General features: G+C 49.8%; 1 protein-coding gene across 3 annotated transcripts in view; it reads left to right on the top strand.

The window, feature by feature from the left end:
• SGSM2 (small G protein signaling modulator 2) overlaps positions 1–20,914 on the top strand; it is a 35,606-nt gene that overhangs the window by 2,756 nt on the left and 11,936 nt on the right. For all 3 annotated transcript variants that reach the window (XM_047081276.1, XM_047081275.1, XM_047081274.1), the window contains exons 2-11: positions 782–857; positions 16,019–16,181; positions 16,453–16,614; positions 16,928–16,995; positions 17,094–17,239; positions 17,578–17,712; positions 18,237–18,361; positions 18,762–18,829; positions 19,037–19,197; positions 19,368–19,494. In XM_047081276.1, the coding sequence (XP_046937232.1) occupies positions 782–857; positions 16,019–16,181; positions 16,453–16,614; positions 16,928–16,995; positions 17,094–17,239; positions 17,578–17,712; positions 18,237–18,361; positions 18,762–18,829; positions 19,037–19,197; positions 19,368–19,494 (1,231 nt within the window). The remainder of the gene's footprint in view (positions 1–781; positions 858–16,018; positions 16,182–16,452; positions 16,615–16,927; positions 16,996–17,093; positions 17,240–17,577; positions 17,713–18,236; positions 18,362–18,761; positions 18,830–19,036; positions 19,198–19,367; positions 19,495–20,914) is intronic.

Raw genomic sequence — 20,914 nt, 5'->3', positions numbered from 1 at the left:
TAAAGAGACTCTATGCTGTTAGAAGTCAGGATAGCACATGTCCCTGAGGAGAGTAGTGAGTGGAAGGAAACATGACAGTGGGAGGTGTTCAGGGATGCTGGTCACATGTTCTGTCTCTTCATCTGGATGCTGGTTTCACAGGTGGATTCAGCTTGTGAAAATCCATCAGGCTGTGTAATTATGACATATACCCTTTTCTGTAGTTTTATGTACATCAATAAAAAAGTTGTGTGTATGTGCTTTTTAAAAAGGGCTTTCTTAAAGACAGATGTAACTGCTCATCTTACAAGGTAATTGGAAACTTTTATATCCATGTAGGAACCCAAAACATCAGGGTTCTATCTAGACAGAAAGAAGGCTGGGCTTGCAAGCGTGTGGAGAGTGTCTCTGAGGCCTGGGTGAACGTTGAAGAAGTAAATGAGGGGCAGGTTGTTTATCTACAGCCTATAATGAGCTAGTTTGTTCCTAACGGACAGTTTGTCTGCCCAAAAGCTCTTCTCCAGCTAAGTACACATGAGCAAATGGCATCCTGTCCGTCTTCTCCACAGCAAGGCACTTCCTCCTGGACTGGAACATCTGCACTGATTGCTTGGTGGATGACATCTCTCTTCCTGGTTGCCTTTCCAAGAAGACACTTGGCTTCCCCACCTCTCCCATCCCTATTTACTATCTAATCTGCAAGTAGAGTAGGAGATAGACCAGGAGAGCGGAGCCAAGCTATTTACTTGCCCACAACCCTTTGATCAGAAAAATCAGTAAGATGCTGCCCGTTTGTCCACAGGTGAAGCAAATCATGGAGGAAGCTGTCACCAGGAAGTTTGTGCATGAAGATAGCAGCCACATCATTGCTCTGTGTGGTGAGTGACTGGGGGCAGTGGGAAGAGGGTTTAGAACTGAGGACACTGTCCTGGGGCCAGGGAAAGAGGAGTGCTCAGGTTTAGTAGTTTTCAAATGTGGCTACAAATTAGAATCAGGTGTGAAGTACTTGTGCTCTCCCTGGGCCCTGTCCCCAACCTACTGAATTAGGATCTCCAGGGCCAAAGGATTTGTATATGTATTTAGTTCCCTTGGTCTTTAGTATGCATGTGAGTCACCCAAAGAACTTGTTAAAACACAGATTCCCAGGGGCGCCTGGGTGGCGCAGTCGGTTAAGCGTCCGACTTCAGCCAGGTCGTGATCTCACAGTCCGTGAGTTCGAGCCCCGCGTCAGGCTCTGGGCTGATGGCTCAGAGCCTGGAGCCTGTTTCCGATTCTGTGTCTCCCTCTCTCTCTGCCCCTCCCCCGTTCATGCTCTGTCTCTCTCTGTCCCAAAAATAAATAAACGTTGAAAAAAAATTAAAAAAAAAAAACAACACAGATTCCTGGGTCCCAACCCTGGAATTTCTGATTCTGATAGGTCTGGGGTGGGCCTGAGAATTGGCATTTCTGACAAGTTCACACATGGTTCTGAGCTGCTGGTCCAGGGACCACGCCTTGAGAACCACTGACCTAGGTGATTCTGGTCTGGGAACTGCTGCTCTGGTTTATGTTTAACTTTGGGGAAGGGTTTGTGTTTTGGAATGCTTTCTGTGCCACATCTTTCTTTTTTATTTAAAAAAACTTTTTTAACATTTATTTATTTTTGAGAGAAAGAGACAGAACATGAGGGGGAGAGGGACAGAGAGAGAGGGAGACACAGAATCCGAAGCAGGCTCCAGGCTCTGAGCTGTCAGCACAGAGCCTAATGCGGGCTCCAACTTACAAACTGCGAGATCATGACCTGAGCTGAAGTCGGATGCTCAACCGACTGAGCCACCCAGGCGCCCCTCAACTTTCTAACTAATCCCACTTGTGTTGCTCTGGCATTCTCAGTTCTCCAGACCCTGGATTGGGGGCAAAACAGCATGAGCTACAACAGGAGAGAAACCCAAAGCCTTCCCACCTTAAAAGGGAGAACATTGGTAATAAACCATCACTTCCTCCTCTCCTGAAGACTTCTGCCTTTACAGGGGCAAGCTAGTCTCTATACACAATAGAGTTTTCTTGGATTTCCAGGACTTTTATCTTCCTTTCAACTCCCTTTCTAAAGAACAGTTTGCCATCTCTGTGTTGTTTTCCTTGGCTTCTGAGATTGGTGTTGGGAATTTGTGAAGAGAGGCTGTGTGTTTCGGAGTGAGAGGAGCAGACAGTAGCATGGTGAGGCATATAAAGCTGCCTGCCATCAGTCCAGCAACAAATGCTGTGGGTCCACCATGTGCTAGATCCTGTTTCCGCATAGGGAAACAGCAGTCACAAGATGGACAGAGTCTCTGCCCCCAAGGGCTTACATTCTTTGGGGACAGAAGACACGTGCACACATAAATATATCCTGTATGATAAAGGTGTGGAGAAAATAAAAGCCGAGAGATAAGGGACAGCTATCGGGAAGAGATGGCCTGTGGACCCAGCCTGAGTGACACACTGATGCAAGTGAATCTTGGTGCTCTGCTAAGTTATCTTGGACAAGTTTCTTAGCTTCCGTCACCCTTAGTTTGCTCTCCTAAAAAAGGGTGGTGATTCCTACCTCAAGGAATTTTTGGAGGGATTGAGATGATGCATGAGAACATTTCTAGCATTGGAAGAGCTCAGGAAATGTCTGTCTTTCCTTCTCCTTTGGATGTTGAGGATGAAACTAGGTTTGCAGGATTTCAGTTCCCAACACCTCCCTTTGGGTGTTTCCTGGTTCTTTGAGATATGTTATGATTCTCAGGGTTACAAGGAACAATCTCATCTCAGCTTTTCTCAGGCAGAACCTATGTTAGGGGAGAAGCATGGTAGTCTTTCAGTAAGTGGCTTTGAAGAATATTAGACCCCTACTCCTTTCCACCTGTGTTGTGTGCTCCTAACATTAGCCACTATTTGTTGTTGTCACCAGAAGGGCTTTGCTGGTGGCCCAATTATGCATGGCTTAATTCCTTATCCAGAGCACATTCAACAAACAGAAAACAGAACAAAATAGCGCAAACAGCTTGTGCATGGGCGCCACACGTGGGTGGCCAAGGGGGAATAGGGGAAAGAGAGGCAGAGAGAAAAGTTGTGGGTATCTCACATTCAGGCCAATTGGGATGAGAAGAAACTGTCAGCTCTCCTGTGATCATTGCAGAGGCCCCCAGGAAGCAATGGAGCTTTCGCTTTGCTTTTGTCTCTTGCCTAGAAGCCCCCCCACCCCCCCACCCCCCCCCTCCCCCCCTCCCCGGGCTCTTCCCAGCAGGCAGGGATATTACCCTCAAAAGGAATGCTGCTTCTCCTTTCAGCCAGTTTTGGTTGCTCAAACAGAGCAAGGGGCTATGAAATAAACCCAAGTCTCCAGGATTGTAAAGTCAGCCCAGGAGCAAGAGGAGCCCCATTCTGCTGGATCTCAGGAGGTGCTTTAGGTCTGCTAGCATAAACTTAAATAATGTCTACAGTCAGATGGAAAAGGTCCACACAAGAAGCTGTCTGGGTGTGACGCTGCAGGCAGTGGTGGTGGGGACTGGGGTGGACTGAATATTGCTTGCCACTATTCAGCTCCTGCAGGAATGCCAGCCCAGGCTTGCCATGGCCTTTGTTTTTTTCTTAAGAGAAGACAGAAGTCTGGGTTTTTATATGAAATTTCCCAATTTTTATTTTTTTAATGTTTATTTATTTATCTTTGAGAGAAAGAGAAACACAAGTGGGGGTGGTGCAGAGAGAGAGGGAGACACAGGATCCAAAGCAGGCTCCAGACTGTGAGCTGTTACTGCAGAGCCCAATGTGGGGCTTGAATTCACGAAACACGAGATCATGACCTGAGCCAAAGTTGGTTGCCTAACCAAATGAGCTACCCAGGCACCTCTGAAATTCCCCAATTTTTAAAGGCTAATAACTAATTCCCATTAAAAATTTTTTTTTAATGTTTATTTCTTTTTGAGAGACAGAGCGTGAGTGGGAGAAGGGCAGAGAGAGAGAGACACACACACACACACAGAATCCCAAGCAGGCTCCAGACTCTGAGCTGTCAGCACAGAGCCCGACGCAGGGTTCGAAGCCACGAACTGTGAGATCATGACCTGAGCCAAAGTCAGACATTTAACCGACTGAGCCACCCAGGTGCCCCAACTATTTCCCATTTTTATTATATTTTATGTTTATTTAGTTATTTTGAGAGAGAGAGAAAGCACGTGTGAGGGAGGGACAGAAAGAGAGGGACACAGAGAGACTCCCAAGCAGGCTCCACACTGCCAGCATGGAGCCTGATGTGGGGCTTGAACCCACAAACCTTGAGATAATGACCCGAACTGAAGCCAGACGCTTAACCAACTGAGCCACCCAGGTGCCCCAACTAATTCCCATTTTTAAAAAATCTGTGGGCCAAACAAAAGGCATCTCTGAGCCTCTGCCAGTCGGCTGCCCCTGCCTTGGGCTCGGTGCATACACTGAGGAGAATGCTAGCGGTAGGGGCTGTCAAGCTAAGTATAAAGCTGTATAAAGCTAAGTCAAGCCCACAGGGAAAAGGAATCCTTAGGCTTCGTCAAAATTGGTATTCGGTGGTGAGGTAAATCCCAGTTTGGGTTCAAAATAAGATACGTTTAAAGCAGTGATTATCAAACTTTTTTCCTGTCTGCAAGCAGTTTACATGCATCACACAGTAGAATGGTAATCAGGGATTCTTGGGAAGAGGCAGGGAAGAATAGGTAAGTATTGATGGAAAACTCCACCCCTCTGGCATTTTGGAGATTCTAATATGTCGGTCTCCTTCACCCCTGGGCAAATGCTCTGAAATGAATTTCTAGTCTAAAGTAGATCCAGTCTTATACTGACTGGGTTGTGCTATTGTCCTGGCCTTGTCCAGAATCCAGCTTTGTTCTGGAAGGAATTGGAATGCAGGGAAGATGAGGAGAGAGGTGAGCAGAGCAGAGGCTGTGGAGGCTGGATCAACCACAGAATGGCCACATTTCCTGGAGTTTGGACAGTACTGGGGCCCTGGGCCCCTCTACTCTGCCCTGGTTCCTCTGTTCTTGGCAGAGGAGGCCAAGGCCTCGGCAAGATGAGCTCCTCTGAGCTTCCTTAGAATAGAGACATTTGAACTGGAAACAGAATCTTCCTGGAGAGCCTTAGAAAGGGAATTGAATAATCCCTGAGTTGAGTCCTGACCCTGGGCAAACCCAGGAAAGTTACACCAGACCCCTGTTCCTATTATCCACAGGAGGAGGGAGACTCCCAGGACTGGTAAGAAATGTGTCTTGCATGTGCGCGTGTGTGTGTTGTGGTTGTTCCTAAACCTGTTTGTCCGGAAGCTGGTCAGGCTCCTATAGGTAGAAACCTTGTGAGGAAATCTTGTGTGGAAGCTTTGCTGGCAACCCCTGGTTGGCAGGGAGTGGTTCTCTGTGTGCTGTTCTCCAACCACAGAGCATGGCTGTCAGAGGATCAGGCCTATGTGACTGCCCACTCCCACAGGCAGAGGCTGAGGCTTGGAGAGTAAGCCCAAACCTACCACTGATACCACCTTTTTGTCTTTAAAAAGTCTTGTCAAGTTTGCATTTTGTTCCATGATATGGTCTTTGGAACTTTTATTATTATTATTTTTAAGTTTATTTATTTTGAGAAAGAGAGAGAGAGCATGCATTGCGAGGGAGTGGACAGAGAGAGAGAATCCCAAGCAGGCTCCGTGTCCATCAGTGAGGAGCCTGACAATGGGGCTCGATCCCATGAACCGCGAGATCATGATCTGAGCCAAAATCAAGAGTTAGATGCTAAATCGACTGAGCCACCTAGGCGCCCCTGAAATTTTTATTTAAATGTAAAGACTTTTGAATCAAATTAATTCTCCTTGTTTTCCCTGTGGCTTCTTAAACCTCCAGGTATAGTCTGATATCTCCTGCCACCCCCTCTCCCCAAGGGCAAGGTGCTTTTAACTTTTGTTTGTGGGAAACTCAAGGTTAAAGTAAACAAACTGTCCCAACTTTAGCCTTTCAACTTTGCATTCAAGATAATAATACACATGCTTTAAGAGAACTCATTCGCTCTCTTCCTGAAGTAATTCAGGCATCAACCCTGGAGCACCAGAGAAGCCACCATTTCTCTGGACCTGCCCTTCCTTCATGTCTGGGTGTGGCTGCCTCCACAGTATTTCTGTGTGCTCTGTTCTGATTGGGTGCTGAGTTTGGATTTTAAAGTTTGGTGAGTAGAGCAGGTTTACAGAGAGGTTCCTGGCACAGCAGGTTCTCAGACTCTCAATGTCTCCTCTCCCCAGAAGGCATTGGGATCAGAGCCCAGGGGGAAGTCAGCCCTGCCCCTCAGTCTCCAGGTTCCTGGCTCTCCCCACACCGGTCTTTAGATCCTCAACCTGAGGGTTGTTGCTTCAGGCTAAAGATGAGCTGTAAATGGGAGACAGGGGTGGGGCCTATGGAGCTGGGAACGGCATTAGGGCTTTATTAACCACCCGCTCCCTGTTGCTAAGCAGCTTTCGTTAGCCTGGAAGGTCGGCTGTGGCTGCGGTGAGCTCCTCTGGGGAATGGCAAGGAGATGCTAATGAGCTGGGTGAGAAACAGGTGCTGTGGAAAGATTGTGTTTCACCTGAGATGTTGCAGCCAGAGATACTTTCAGCACATTCTGAGATTCAGGCTCCAGGCAGTTTTTAGTCTGTCTCTTTTCAGTGAAAGGGATTCCTTTTCTCTTCTTCCCACCCTTACTGAATCAACAGCTCACTCTCAGGATATCTGCCTTCTGCCTTCCATCTGGAAACAATCCAGTAGGAAGGAAGGCCCTCTGGGGAAGTGGTTCCTCTCACCCTGTCTTGGAGCAAAGCTGAGGGCGTATGGTGGTGATCAGTAGCTGAGACACTAAGTGTGTGACCATGGCCACAGCAGCCCCAAAGAACTCTGAACCTACCCCGGAAGATTGGTGTAAGGACTAAAGGAGTGACACAGGTGAAGCACACAGCATGGAGCCAGTAGGTGCTCAATAAATGTTGCCATCACCACCACAATGACCCGCAGCAACTTTCTTCTTTGTACTTGAAAGTGATCCTACAGGGAGCAGGGATGGGTGAAATTGGTGAAGGGGATTAAGAGTACGCTTACCATCCTGAGCACTGAGTAATGTTGAATCATTGTGTTGCACACCTGAAACTAGAATACATTACACTTGAATTTTTGTAAAAAAAAAAAGTGATGCCTGGCTCAGTCGGTTAAGCATCCAACCAACTCTTGATCTTTGCTCTGGTTATGATCTCATAGTTTGTGGGTTCGAGCCTCAAGTCTGGCTCTGTCCTGGCAGTGCAGAACATGCTTAGGATTCTCTCTCTGCTCCTCTCCCATTTGTTCTGTCTCTTTCTCTCTCTCAAAATAAATAAACTTAAAAAAAAAAAGTGACCCTAAAACCTTCCCCATCAAATCTCCTAGAACCTTCTCCAGGATTCCATCTGAGAATCCATGATTCTGTGAGGAGTATCTAGATAATTAGAGAAATTTGAACTCTAGGAACTCAATCAGGGATCCTTTATAATATTAGGAAATTTTTATTAATCTTGTAGGTACAATCAAGGTATTATATACATCTTTTTCAAAGAGTCATCTTTTACAGATACCTACTGAAATATTTATAGATAAAATATATAATATTTAAAATTCACTTCAAAATAATCTGGGGATAAGTGAAAAAGTGGTTGGCTGAAACAAGATGGGTCATGACTTGACCATTGTTTGGGTTAGGTGATGGGTACATGGGGTTAATTCTTTCGTCCTCTTTACTTTTGTATATGTTTGGAATTTTCCATAATGATTATTTCTTAATGTTTATTTATTTTTGAGAGAGAGAGAGAGCACATGAGCAGGACAGATAGAGGGGGCAGAGGATCCTAAGTGGCTCTGTGCTCACAGCAGAGAGCCTGATGCAGGGCTCGAACTCATGAACCATGAAATCATGACCTGAGCTGTAGTCAGATGCTTAACCCACTAAGCTACCCAGGTGCCCCATAATGATTTTTTTAAAGGAGGAGGGGTGCCTCGGTGGCTCAGTCAGTTGGTTGAGCGTCTGACTCTTGATATCAGCTCAGGTTTTGATGAGTTTAAGCCTTGTGTTGGGCTCCATGCTGGGTGTGAAGGGCGTGAAGCCTACTTAAAAAAAAAGAAAAGAAAAGAAAAGAAAGTTGGAAAACCAGGGGGAGCGGATGGGAAGAGGAAGAGATAAAGTGAGTATAGACAACTGTCCTGAGAAATTTTACATAAAGGGGCCTAGCTAAATGGTTCAATACCTGAATGGGGATATAGGACCAAGGGAGGTGGTATTGGTCGTAGGTGGGTTTTTTTTTTTTTATGTTTATGTACAAATGGGTAGTATCTAATAGGGAAATATTAAAGATACAGGGAAGAGAAGTGATGTTTGTTGGAATGATGTCCTTGAGAGGTAAAAGGGACTGGAACCCGGTGTGTAGGTGGACAACCCAGTGTGTAGGTGGCCTTAGGAACATAGCCAGACCATCTGGAGGGACAGAAGAGAAGGCAGGGGATGGGCATGAGGTGCAGGGAAGAAAGCACCAATGTTCATGATCACCTTCAGTGTACTCGAGAAGAAAGCAAGGAGCCTTTTGCACCTCTGCAAAGCCTGTGGCTTGTAGTCACTCAAAACCTACTGAGATGGGACCTGTTCTTTTCCCTAATTGCTGCTGAAGCTCAGAGAGATTTAGTGGTTTGGACCAAGTCAAATAGATAGGGAAAGGAGCCAGAGTTTGAACCCACATGTGTCTTGCTCCAAAGCCTGTGCTGCCCAGGAATGGGTCTATCTGTGTAGCCTACCTAGGAGAGGAGCCTTGTGGTGTGAGGTATTGAGGAACAGTTGGCCCTTATGGAGATGTAGCTCACGTCACCAAACAGTGGACTCATGGTGCCCAGAGATACTCCGGGAGACAGTGAACCCCTTGCTGAACTGAGTGAGGCCAACACTGGCCTGGTCCGTGGGAAGCCATTGTGAGCACTGTACACTCAGATTCTGCCCTGCATCTCCATCAGGGCAAAGAAGAAAGGTGTATGTGTTAGGAATTTCATTTCCCTCACCTGCTGCTTTCTGGAATATCAGAGCAGTGCCTTCTCCTCCTAATGAAAGTCTGGAGGGGAGAGTTGCTTTCTTGTTTCAGGGCGTTGAACAAGGCTGACTGCCCTCAAAAGCTGAAGCAAACAGTCAGCGTCACTAATGCAGGCTGAGAGAAAATGTACTCTAGTTACCATAGAAATGCTCATTCCAGGTAGAAGCAACTGTTACAAATCCCTGGGTGAAATAGCCAGCCAGGGAAGTGGGAAGGAGAGCGGTGGATGATGCCTTGCCTCTCCTTTTTGCTCTTCCCACTTCATCTGCTACATACAATACACTGACTTCTCCCATTAGCAGTTGGAAGAAGTTCCTACTTAAATTTTCTTTTTAATGTTTATTTATTTTTGAGAAAGAGTGAGTGTGAGTGGGGGAGGGGGAGGGACAGAGAGAGAGGGAGACACAGAATCCGAAGCAGGCTCCAGGCTCTGAGCTGTCAGCACAGTGCCCGATGCAGGGCTCGAACTCACCAGCTGTGAGATCATTACCTTAGCCAGTCAGACGCTCAACCGACTGAGTCACCCAGGCACCCCTAATGTTTATTTATTTCCGAGAGAGAGAGAGAGAGAGAGAGAGAGAGAGAGAGAGAGAGAGAGAATGCGAGAGTGCATGCGTGCAAGCAGGGAAGAGGCAGACAGGGGGAGAAAGGATCTGAAGCTGACTTTGCATTGACAACAGTAAGCCCGATGTGAGGCTTGAACTCACAAACTGCGAGATCATGACCTGAGCTGAAGTTTGGATGCTCAATTGACTAAGCCACCCAGGTGCCCCAGAAGTTCCTATTTAAAAAAAGGCTGCCCATCCCTCCCATTCCTTTATCTGCAGGGAGGCTGCTCCTCTCCTGGCCGTCTTGATTCCACCATCCAAGGCATTCATCTTTTAAAAATTCTAATCTTGGGGAAAAAATTGAAAAATAAATTAAAATTATAAATAAGCAAACAAACAAATAAGTACATAAAAATTCTGCTCTTGAAGCGCCTGGCTGGCTCAGTTGGTGGAGCATTAAACTCTTGAGTTCAGTTGTGAGTGTGAGCCCCACGTTGGGCATAGATTACTGTTATTTATTTTTATTTTTTATTAAAAAATTTTTTTAATGTTTATTTTTGAGAGAGAGAGTGGGGGAGGAGCAGAGAGAGAGGGAGACAGTGCAAAGCCCAACGTGAGGCTCGAGCCCACAAACCGTGAGGTCATGACCTGAGCCAAAGTCACTCAACCGACTGAGCCACCCAGGTGCCCCTAGAGATTACTTTTATTTTTTTTTAATTATTATTTTTTTTAACGTTTATTTATTTCTGAGACAGAGAGAGACAGAGCATGAACGGGGGAGGGTCAAAGAGAGGGAGACACAGAATCCGAAGCAGGCTCCAGGCTCTGAGCTGTCAGCACAGAGCCCGATGCAGGGCTCGAACCCACGGACCGAGAGATCATGACCTGAGCCGAAGTCGGCCGCCCAACCGACTGAGCCACCCAGGCGCCCCTAGAGATTACTTTTAAGAAGTTGTTTTAAATAAAAATAATAATAAAAAAATAAAAATTCTGCTCTAAGTAGTATCCTCAAAACTCCAGGACCCAAAGCAGCCACCTGTCTAGCTGCTCCACCCTGCACTTTCCTCGCTTAGGTTCTCTATGGCAACTACAACCGAACTCCCCCGTTGCACAGATGGCAGACGGCAGAGGTGGGGGAGCAGGAGTTACTTTCCACACCTGCTCCTCCCATTACCATCCCTTCTTGGCTCAGTGCCTTGGGCTTAGCCTTCCTGTTAGGCTGTGCTAACTCTGGATATAGTGTATCTCAGCCAACTGGCCTAGTTCTCTGAAGGCCATTCAGTGGCTCCCCCTATTACCAGGCCTCTGGGCTGCTGAGCACAACTTTCAACATAGGTATGTATGTGATAGCCAGGGTTGCTGCTGAGGCTCCCTAGGCTGGCTGAGGACCCTTCAACAATCACTGCTGTGTGTGCTGCACAGCCATAGTTTTAGTCCATTTTTAAAAATTTTTTAAATGTTTTATTTATTTTCAGTGGGAGGTGGAGAGAGAATCTCAAGCAGGCTCTGTGCTGTTAGCACAAAGCCTGATGATGCGGGCTTGAACTCACAAACCATGAGATCGCAACCGGAGCCAAAATCAAGAGTCGGACGCTCAACCAACTGAGCCACCTAAGCACCCCAGTTTTAGTCCATTCTTGTGACATCTCAGCTTGTGCTAGCCCACTGAATTGTTTCTCTGGTCCTTGCCCAGTTCACATCACTTGTGGCTTCCCTAAGCAGAGCCCAGGTATTCCTGTGGGGGTGGGGAACCAAGCCAATTGGGAGGAATGCTGCGGGAACTGGTGAAGGACTGGGTGCCCATGGACAGACCCAGCCTTTCTGAGTTTTGTGAGTTTTGATTTCGCAGGCTAGAAAAAGTCTCTAACATCGTCTCATGATAGAATCATGGTATCTGGGCTGGATGGTCACCTGTTTAATTGTTATTATTATGAATTGGTAACGTGTTACCTGGTTCAAAAATCAAAACTGTACAGGTGGTGCGCCTGGGTGGCTCAGTCAGTTGGGCGTCCGACTTTGGCTTCGGTCATGATCTCATGGTTTGTGAGTTCAAGCCCCACGTCAGGCTCTGTGCTGACAGCTCGGAGCCTGGAGGCTGCTTTGGAGTCTGTGTCTCCTTCTCTCTCTGCCCCTCCCCAATTTGTGCTCTGTGTCTCTATGTCTCTCAAAAAATAAATAAATGTAAAAAAAAATTTTTTTTAATCAAAACTGTACCGAAGAGATACAGTGAAAAGTTTACTCCTTTTCCTGCCGCCATTTACCCACTTTCCCCCCACTTACCTGTTCCCACACAGGTAACCACTACCACTTTTGTTTCTTATATATCCTTCCAGAGTTTTTTATCCTAATAAAAGAAATTATATTCTTTGTTTACTGCCCACGTACCCTTTTTGTAATGAAAAGGTATCCATCTGCATCTTGCTTTAGGAGACTTTTCATTGTTAGCTCCTAGAAAACATCCTCATTCTTTTGCAGAGTTGTTTAATAATCTGTTGTATGAATGCCCCATGTACACTTAACCTGTCCACATTGATGGACATGAAGATAGTTTCCAGTCTTCTGCTGTTGTAACTTAAGTACTCTTGCAGTTACATCTGTAAGCTAGATTCTCAGAAGAAGGTCAGAGGTTATTTGCAATGGTGATAGACAGTGTCACCCTACCTCCACCGGAGTGGTGCCAGTCAGCTCTCCTCCCAGTACGGTCTGAGAAGATTTAGTTCTTCCTGGGTCCCTGCCATCTCTATCTACCCGTGTCTTCTCTGTTCTAAATTGGACTCCTGGGAATGGTTAAATTGGTATGTAAGGAGTTGTGGGAGGGGCCCTTTAGGATTCTGTTAGCACTTGGGCTCTCCAGCCCATTTAGCCTTTGTTAAGCCCCATAACTTAATAGACTTTATTGGCACATCAGAGGCTGGTGAGGGAAAGTTCCAGGGCTAGTCTGGGCTTGTAATTCCCAGCTTTTCCCTTGGTAGATGCTACCAGACCTTTTGGGAGAGGAAATGTCCACAGCAAAGTTCTTGCAGTTCCCTGGGCCTTCTTGTCAGTCGTATGGGATGACAGAGTAGAGAGGGCACCATGACTCCAAAGTTCCAAGAGCAAGGTGAGCGGTGAGAGGGTTATGCTTGTTGAATCATGTCTGTTTCTCTGTTTCAATTCATTTACCCAAACCTTTCCACCCCAACCAATGACCAAAACCAGTGTTGATTTTTATTAATTAGTACACTGAGCTGGATATTGTCAGGGATATCTCACCCCTCTTCTGGCGGATCCAGAGTGGCTGTGGGTGGTACCAGGACCCAGTGGGACAGGGGCTCCTGAACCTTCTCTTAGGAGGAGGAGAGGTTCAGCTGACTTGGTGCTTGAGCCATGATTGGCATCTCCTGCCACAGGCCTCCACCCTAGGGAATGGTCATGGTGGCAGTCTGGGACAGAAAGCTGAATAAGGAGCTGGAGTTCTGCTTGGTGCTCTGGGCTTTCAGTCAGGAGAGGAGAGACATGGGCCTCTGGCTGGTTTCTGCTGGGAAAGGGTGCTTGACAGTCTGTGAGAGGCCCTCTCTGGAGACTGAGGGCAGCAGGAGAGTTGGGCCTTGTGGCTGATGGCTCTGCAACCGAGTTCTGAGTGGTGTTGCACTGTACATTGTGGGGCAGGGAGAGTATTCTTGCATATCTGAGTTTCGACCAGTGGAACCATCTGTGGTTCAGCGCAACCCAAAAGTCTTAGAGCAGGGATTCTAGAACTTTTGGGGGTCATGTATTCCTTTTAGAAGCTAAAAATCTTGGATCCTTTATCCAGACAAAGAGCACTCACCTAGTCATACTGGAGCACACCAACAATTTTGTATGCAATATTTGGGGGTCTTTGGAAGGCCCAGAAGCCCACCCACAAACCCTCAATTCTCGATCATTGTTAGTGTTACTATCATCGTATTACTATCTTGCCTGTATGCTGCACACAGTATTTTTCATTGCACGTGCTGACTTTCTGCGGTGGACAGCCCTGTGGGAATGGGAAAGAACAAGTGTAGTTTGAACAGCCACTGGCCAAGGAGCCCATGGAACTGGATTAGGATATACCTGGCATAGAGGATCATTTACTTTGCTTGGAAAGTAGAGAGTTGAGAGGGATTTCTCCTTCCCCAGACATTGCCTGGCATCTTGCCTGAATTTCACAGAAGGAACGTATGGGCTGTGGGGTGAGCAGGAGGGTACTAGGCGTGATGTTTGGGCTTCTCTACCTGCAGTAATTGCTGAGGAATGCCTCCGCTCACCCCAGAGAGCCCTAATGCCTGTGTTCAGAGGCTGCCTGAGAGGGTGGGTGAGGCCAGGCGGGATGGGAGTGCTGCTCCCCGCCATTCCCAGGCTCCCCAGCCTGGCTGCATTTGCTGTCTCCTGGGGAAGGTGGGAAGGCTAATGTCTCATTATGCCAGCAATTAGTCACATCACTGAGGCACATGATTCCTTGCAGGACTGGTGCCACCAGCTGCCACTCTGGCTGTGTTCAGTGCCGCTTCTCTCCAGAGCACTCTGAATGGGGCATACAATCCCAGGAAACGGTCACCACTTTCCTACAGGCGCTGCAGCCCCAGGACCAAGAGACTGGGACTCACTCACCTGTGTACCACAGGGCCACACAGGACCTCCAGAGACCAAGGGGACAGCCATGGAGTAGAGTATGTGGACACTTAAGCAGAGATTCCCTCACATGCCCCATACAAGTAAATATGTAGATACGTCTGCATACACATGTGCACATACGTGTATGAACGTGCTGTGAAGGAAAGGCTGTGCCTTGTAAAATAAAGTCCTCTGAGGCCCAACCAGGGAAGAGCCCAGAAGGAAACAAGTAGGAGGAGGGTCCTGCTTTGTTTCCCCTCCCTTGGGGTGTTCTCACTGGGTCTGGCCTGCAGGTTGGTCCCAGGGACTCTCTCCAACTTCTTGACTTCAGTACAGGAGCAGGCCAGACAAAGCCCTTATAGCACAGCAGTGACTGCCTTCCAGTTACTAAAAATGAAGACGAAAACCAGGTGAGAGCCCAGGGTCACTGGTCGTTTCCTAAACTCAGGCTTCATATTCTAACAGCACTAGTCACAGTCGACTTGAGGGGCCTCAGTTCCCCTGTTCCTGAGAGAATAGCATCTCCACCCACCTCTGGACAGCCTGCGGCCCTCTCTCTAATGTGCCCTCTCCCCTTCCTGCCAGGGAGAGGTCTTGTAAAAACCCAGCCCTTGCAGCTTAACTGTGGAATAGGATCTTGCCAAAAAGGGCTGAGGGCTCAGGCACCGGCAAAGACCGAGTGCCTCCCGTGTGCCAGACTCGTGCAAGGGCTTTATGCCCTTCATCTCATGTAACGTTTCACGCCAATCCTAAGTAGCCCCATTTCACAGATGACAGTGGGCTCAGAGCATTATCACCCACGTTTCCCAGGGGTAGGTAGCAAGTGGCCGTGCTAAGCTCCAGACCCTGTTCTGACTCCCCCCTCCAGCACAGCACTTGTCAATCCATGCAGAAAGAGCACCTGTGATATGAGGGGAGCCCTCCTCACACCTGTGGCACCCCCAACATACCTGGAGAAGGTGAAAGGGTCTGGGCTAGGATTTGGGGTCCTGGGTCATGGTCCTGGCTCTGCCACTGTGTGACTACAGTCAAATCCCTTCCCCTTTCTAGGGCTTTCCCTCCTTGATAATGGCCAAGCACCACCCCCTCACATACTAATATTTGTAGGCTCTGTATATACCAGGGCAACTCCCCACCCTTTCCCACCAAGTCCTTCCTACAGGATACAGATGGAGAGAATAAAACTAGCCCCTAAAAACATGAATGAGTGAAGGGAAATCCTCCCAGCATGGGAAATAGAAACCTCTCACTCTTGGCTGCAGGGCTCATCAATAATTCAGGGGCTGATGTTGGGTCTGATCTCTGCAGTGGCCTCATCAATATTTCAGCTCCTTCCCAGAGCTCTGTTCCTTAGCAACCACATCATCCATGCTTTCCAGGAGGGCTGCTGGGCTTTGTGCTCCCTGCAGTCCCTGTTGTATAGGTGCAGTCCGTGCTTGCCCTCGTGGGCAGGTGAGGAGCCACTGGGACTGGCAGCTTTGGGCCTCACAGTCCCAGGGGCAATGCTGCATACAGGAGGCATGGACACACCAGGCGAGGGACAGGGAGAGGGACGGTATGGCATGTCAGCCCCTGCAGGTCCACCCTGGCCAGGGGCAGAGAGACTGGGAGGGGAATTTTGGAAGGCGGTCAGGGTATGTCTCCATGGCTTGCCTCAGACTGAAACCCCTCCCCCTCATCCCTGCATGGGTCAGAGCCCGCCCTTGCCCCTCTGCTCTCCATCGGTATGAGGAAGAGGAGTGTTTCTCCCTTTCCCCCTCTCACCTGGGCTCAGGTGCTCGTTCCCTTTGTGGCTCAGGTGCAGTGGAGGCTTGCCTGCTACATCAGCTGAGACGCCGTGCTGCCGGCTTCCTGCGCAGTGACAAGATGGCAGCCCTGTTCACCAAGGTGGGGAAGACATGCCCAGTGGCTGGGGAGATTTGCCACAAGGTACAGGAGCTACAGCAACAAGTAGAGGGCAGGTGAGCCCCAGGCCAGCTCCTCCCATCCCTCTCTTCTGCTTTTTGCACTTGGCATTTGCTACTTTCCAGGTTGGCTTCCTGGGCTCATCTCTTACCAGGCCCCTTGGGTGAAAGACCAGCCTAAGGGTGGGGGTTGGTTCCTTTTAGACACAATGCCCTGTCCCCCACTTCAACCCCTCATTTTAGTCCTCTGGGTTCTTGTGGCACCAAACTCTGCTCCCAATGCCACCAGCCCAGGGCCTACCCCCAAGCCCTCACACTTTCTTTGCAGGAAACCCTCAGCGGGCAACCAGGATGCCCTGCGGAGACAGGGCTCTGCCAGTGGGAAGGCCCCGGCTCTCAGCCTACAGGCCTTAAAACACATATGGGTACGCACAGCGCTCATCGAGAAAGTGTTGGACAGGGTCATGCAGTACCTCGTGGAAAACTGCAGGTGACTGCCCCATCCCCCAGGCAGCCCCTCCTTGGGGCCCACCTCCTGAGCAGCCCTGCACCCCTATGCCTCAGCAGGCTTGATTGTTCACAATAGTCTATAGGCTTGCCCCGTCTTCCCCTCTAGCACCCCAAAGGGTGCTACACCAGGCAACCCACCTGGGTAGACCACACCAGGCACCCCACAAAGAGCTCAGTCCTTATGTAATCACTTCTTAGTGATTCACATGAATGTGGTCTTTGTGGAGATGTCCCTGCTTGGTAAGCTTGACTGCCCTGGAATGAGTCCTGCTGTCTGTCTCTCCCCCTGGCAGCAAGTACTACGAGAAGGAAGCGTTACTGGCAGATCCTGTATTTGGCCCCATCTTGGCCTCTCTTCTAGGTGAGCCTAAGAGCAGAGAGGCTGGTGCTGGGCTAGTGGGGGCTGAGGGACAGGTGCTAAAGGGGCACCGTGTGAGTTGACTGTCCCTGTCTTCACAGTGGGACCTTGTGCCTTGGAGTACACCAAGCTCAAGACTGCTGATCACTACTGGACTGACCCCTCTGCTGATGAGCTAGTCCAGAGGCACCGTATCCGGGGTCCCCCTAATCGCCAGGACTCCCCTGCAAAGCGCCCAGCCCTAGGAGTAGGTATCCCTCTCCCCACCCCTCATACTTACCCAGGCTATGCCCATGAGCCTGTATGGAAGGGCAGTTTGGCCTCCATATTCTTTGCAGACGCAATCTGGGCCTTGGAGATGCACCAAGGTAGTGGTTACCTCAGGAGAGCCTTTTATCCACACTGGCACTTAACATATAAATGCCAGGAGCACACCAATGGTCCATGGCTGGAGAGAAGAGGGCGGCCAAGAGCAGACCCAGGACAGAGTGGACCCCTGGGTCAGCTAGAGGGTCTGTGTGGAATCTTAACATTCCCTGAGGCTGATTCCCAGGGCTGGGGGCTGAGCCGTGCCTTTCTGCACAGATTCGGAAGCGGCACTCAAGTGGCAATGCATCAGAGGACAGGCTAGCTGCCTGTGCCCGCGAGTATGTGGAGTCCCTGCACCAGAATTCAAGAACACGGTTGCTCTACGGCAAGAACAACGTGCTAGTGCAGCCAGTAAGAAAACTTTAATGCCCACCCCTCCTTTCCCTCTCCTGAAGGCCGCAGGATTGGAACCTTCCAGTCACGTGTGTCCCGTTCTTCAGGGGTTTGACTAGCAAGAAGGGGGAGAAAGGGCCCTGCCCCCCACTTCACAGTTTCACAAGCCTTGTGCCCAGCCTTGAGTTGGCAGGAGGCAGGAATGTCATCTGCCCTGGATAACTGAGAACCAGGCTATCCAAAAGTGGGAATGGCAGCCAGAAGACAGGACGAACAGGATGGCTGGCCCAGGATGTACCTGGCATCCAGGAGACTAACAAGACAGAACCAGTAGCAGCACCAGGCCAGCCAGGGAGAGGAGGTGCCCACATCTACATGTCACTTGTGTTCTCCCCTACTTCCTCCTGGCCTCCATTCCAGGATCCTGTGACTATGCTAGATCAGCCTCCCCAGCTCCCGCCTGGAGCCTATTTCCCATAGGCCTCCCCTGGGAGCCTTGACCCCTTATCACCTCTCCCTTCTGCTGTGTCTCCTCCCCCTAGAAGGAGGACATGGAGGCTGTCCCTGGCTACCTCTCCCTGCACCAGTCCGCAGAGAGCCTAACTCTGAAATGGACCCCCAACCAACTCATGAACGGGACTCTGGGGGACTCCGAGCTGGAGAAAAGGTGGGGGCTCTGGGACTCCCTCCCAGAAGCCAGGGAAGGGTTGGGGGGGGCCTGCCTGGGGGGAAAGGTGGGTGGACATACTCAGCTTACTCTGGGAGGCAGGTCTCACTCCTTATCCTGATGCCAAGAACTGCAGGAATAGGCTGCCTGGAGAGAGCTCTCTAAGATCAAGCCAGGCCTGGCATGAAGAGGTTTGCCTGAGCCAAGCTCTAGGCAGCTGAGACTGCCGGGCTCTGTGCCATGACAGCACGGGGCCCAGAGGGACATGGCTGGCTGAGGTCACTTCTCGGCTATGGTCCTCCTGTCTTCAGGGTAGTTTCACAGGTATTGGTGGTGGGAGATGAAAAAAGCGGGATGACAGGTCTTGGGACACAGTGACACCAATCTGGTTCATTTCCAGCGTTTACTGGGACTATGCCCTGGTTGTGCCCTTCAGTCAGATTGTCTGCATCCACTGCCACCAGCAAAGTGAGCCTCCCTTGTCCTGGGTACAGGGTTGAGGGGAAAGAGACTGCCTTCTCCCAGCCACATGCTGTGCATGGCCCATTGGATATCCTATCCTCCTCCTGTCATCCCCGTGCTTCACCTAACCGGGAGGCCTGGCTGACTGGGCTGTGGTGATGGCCAAGAGGTCTCAGGGAGGCCCAGCCTCACTCGCCCACGTACACCCCACAGAGAGCGGCGGCACACTCGTGCTGGTGAGCCAGGATGGCATCCAGAGGCCACCACTGCACTTCCCACAGGGAGGACACCTGCTGTCCTTTCTGTCCTGCCTGGAGAATGGACTTCTGCCCCGAGGACAGCTGGAGCCCCCGCTCTGGACCCAGCAGGGGAAGGTACCTCAGGGATTGGAACACTCTGGAGTAAAGGGATGTGTGAGGGGGGTTCTCTGCTCACCTTCCTTCCTTTCTCCAGGAAAGCCTCTCCAATTTAGAGGCTGCCTTGGGTGGGACCTTGGATCAGACTCTGCTCTGCACAGGCTGACCACCCACCCTTCCCTCCGCAGGGGAAAGTGTTCCCCAAGCTACGGAAACGCAGCAGCGTGCGGACTGTGGATGTGGAGGAGATGGGCACCGGGAGGGCCACAGACTACGTGTTCCGGATCATTTACCCCGGCCACAGGCACGAGCACAGTGAGTATCCCAGGCCTCATCCGTGGAGGAAGGGAGAAAGATGCTCAGGGAGGTAGGGGAGTACAGTGAGACCCAGGAGGGGCTACAGGCAGGGTCCACTCACTGACCAGGCCAGGTTGAGAGGAGGGGTTCATTACTCAGCCTCTCCCCAGACCATCCCTTGCACATCATCACTCTGAGAAGCTGCCTGTCTCTTCCCCTAGCTGTCTTCCTCCGCCTCGTTACCCCAAGATTCTTGGCTCAGCCGATATTGTACAGTATCCTCTTAGCCTTTCCTTCCCTGCCCCAAGGAAAAAAAAATGTGGTGAGACCAGAAATAGAAGATGGAGAACTCTACATTCCTCGTTGGCCCACAACCTGACCTCCACAAGGCAGCCTGGGTGCAGAATCAGTGCTTCTTTATGGACGGTGCAAATTGTTCACTGACTCCTCCAGAGCCAGAGCCCTTCTCAAACTAGCTACTGATGAGAAGAGCTTTAACTGGAGTAGGGATGCATCTGAAGAAGGTGAAACTTGGAGCTGCCTGGGGGACCTTGGGGACTTGGGGGCTGAAAAGGTGGCTTGCCTGCACACCTTTGGGCCCATGGGGCCTGTGCATAGGTATCTGGTGACACCAGAGTTTCTTTTCTGGTCTGAGTGCTGGTACGCCCTATAGGCCAGACTCGCCAATTGTGGGGATAAGGTCAGAGAATTTACCAGTGTGGAGCATTTACTGCCAGCTGGACCACCTGCTCCCTAAATTTCCCAACTTGTGCCAATAAGTTGTGAGCAAGTTGTTTCTGTATTAGTGGACAGATTACCCAGACTGCTAACACACAGCCATGGCACAACCAGCCCCAACAGGCTTGAAGGGTACAAGACAGGGGGATTCCCCTTCCAGAGGTACCTAACTAGGAGTCATGTCTTGTGTCAGAATGTGTTTGCAAACCTGACATTTAATCTTGGGCTGTTGCTCGGCTTAGATTACTTAGTCTCCGCTTCCCCTCTTTAAGCCTTGGCATTTCCCAATTCTGGTCACTTTGCTTCAAGGACTGCTTCCCCAGAGGGCAAGCCAGGGCCCCAGGAGCTGAAACCCAGCCGAATGACTCAGGCTCCTCAAGAGCAGCTCAGGGCAAACCTTGGAGAAGTTTGGATTTACAGTCTGAAGAGGGGGTTTGGGTAATCTTCAAATTTGGTCTAGCCTGACCGTGATGCGAGCTAAAGAATGATCAGGATCCATCTGCCGACAGTCGTACCCAGCCTTGGCCAGGGCTGGGGAGCTCCTGAGCCGCCTGCCTGTCCCAACTGGTCCCTGTCTTTCACTACCCTTGCTCCCCCATCAGTTCTGTCTTCTGTTCTTCCTAGAGAGGGTCTCCAGTGGAGCTCTGGAGCTGCCGCTTTCCCTCACTTTCTTCCATACTCTCCCCAATAAATGGTCCAG

Source organism: Lynx rufus, unplaced genomic scaffold (genome assembly GCF_022079265.1).
Source record: "Lynx rufus isolate CCGP_SWC_20201006 ecotype Redwood Valley unplaced genomic scaffold, mLynRuf1.p SCAF_18, whole genome shotgun sequence".
In the NCBI taxonomy this organism is placed as follows: Eukaryota; Metazoa; Chordata; class Mammalia; order Carnivora; family Felidae; genus Lynx; species Lynx rufus.
This window is presented reverse-complemented; position numbering and strand designations above follow the sequence as displayed.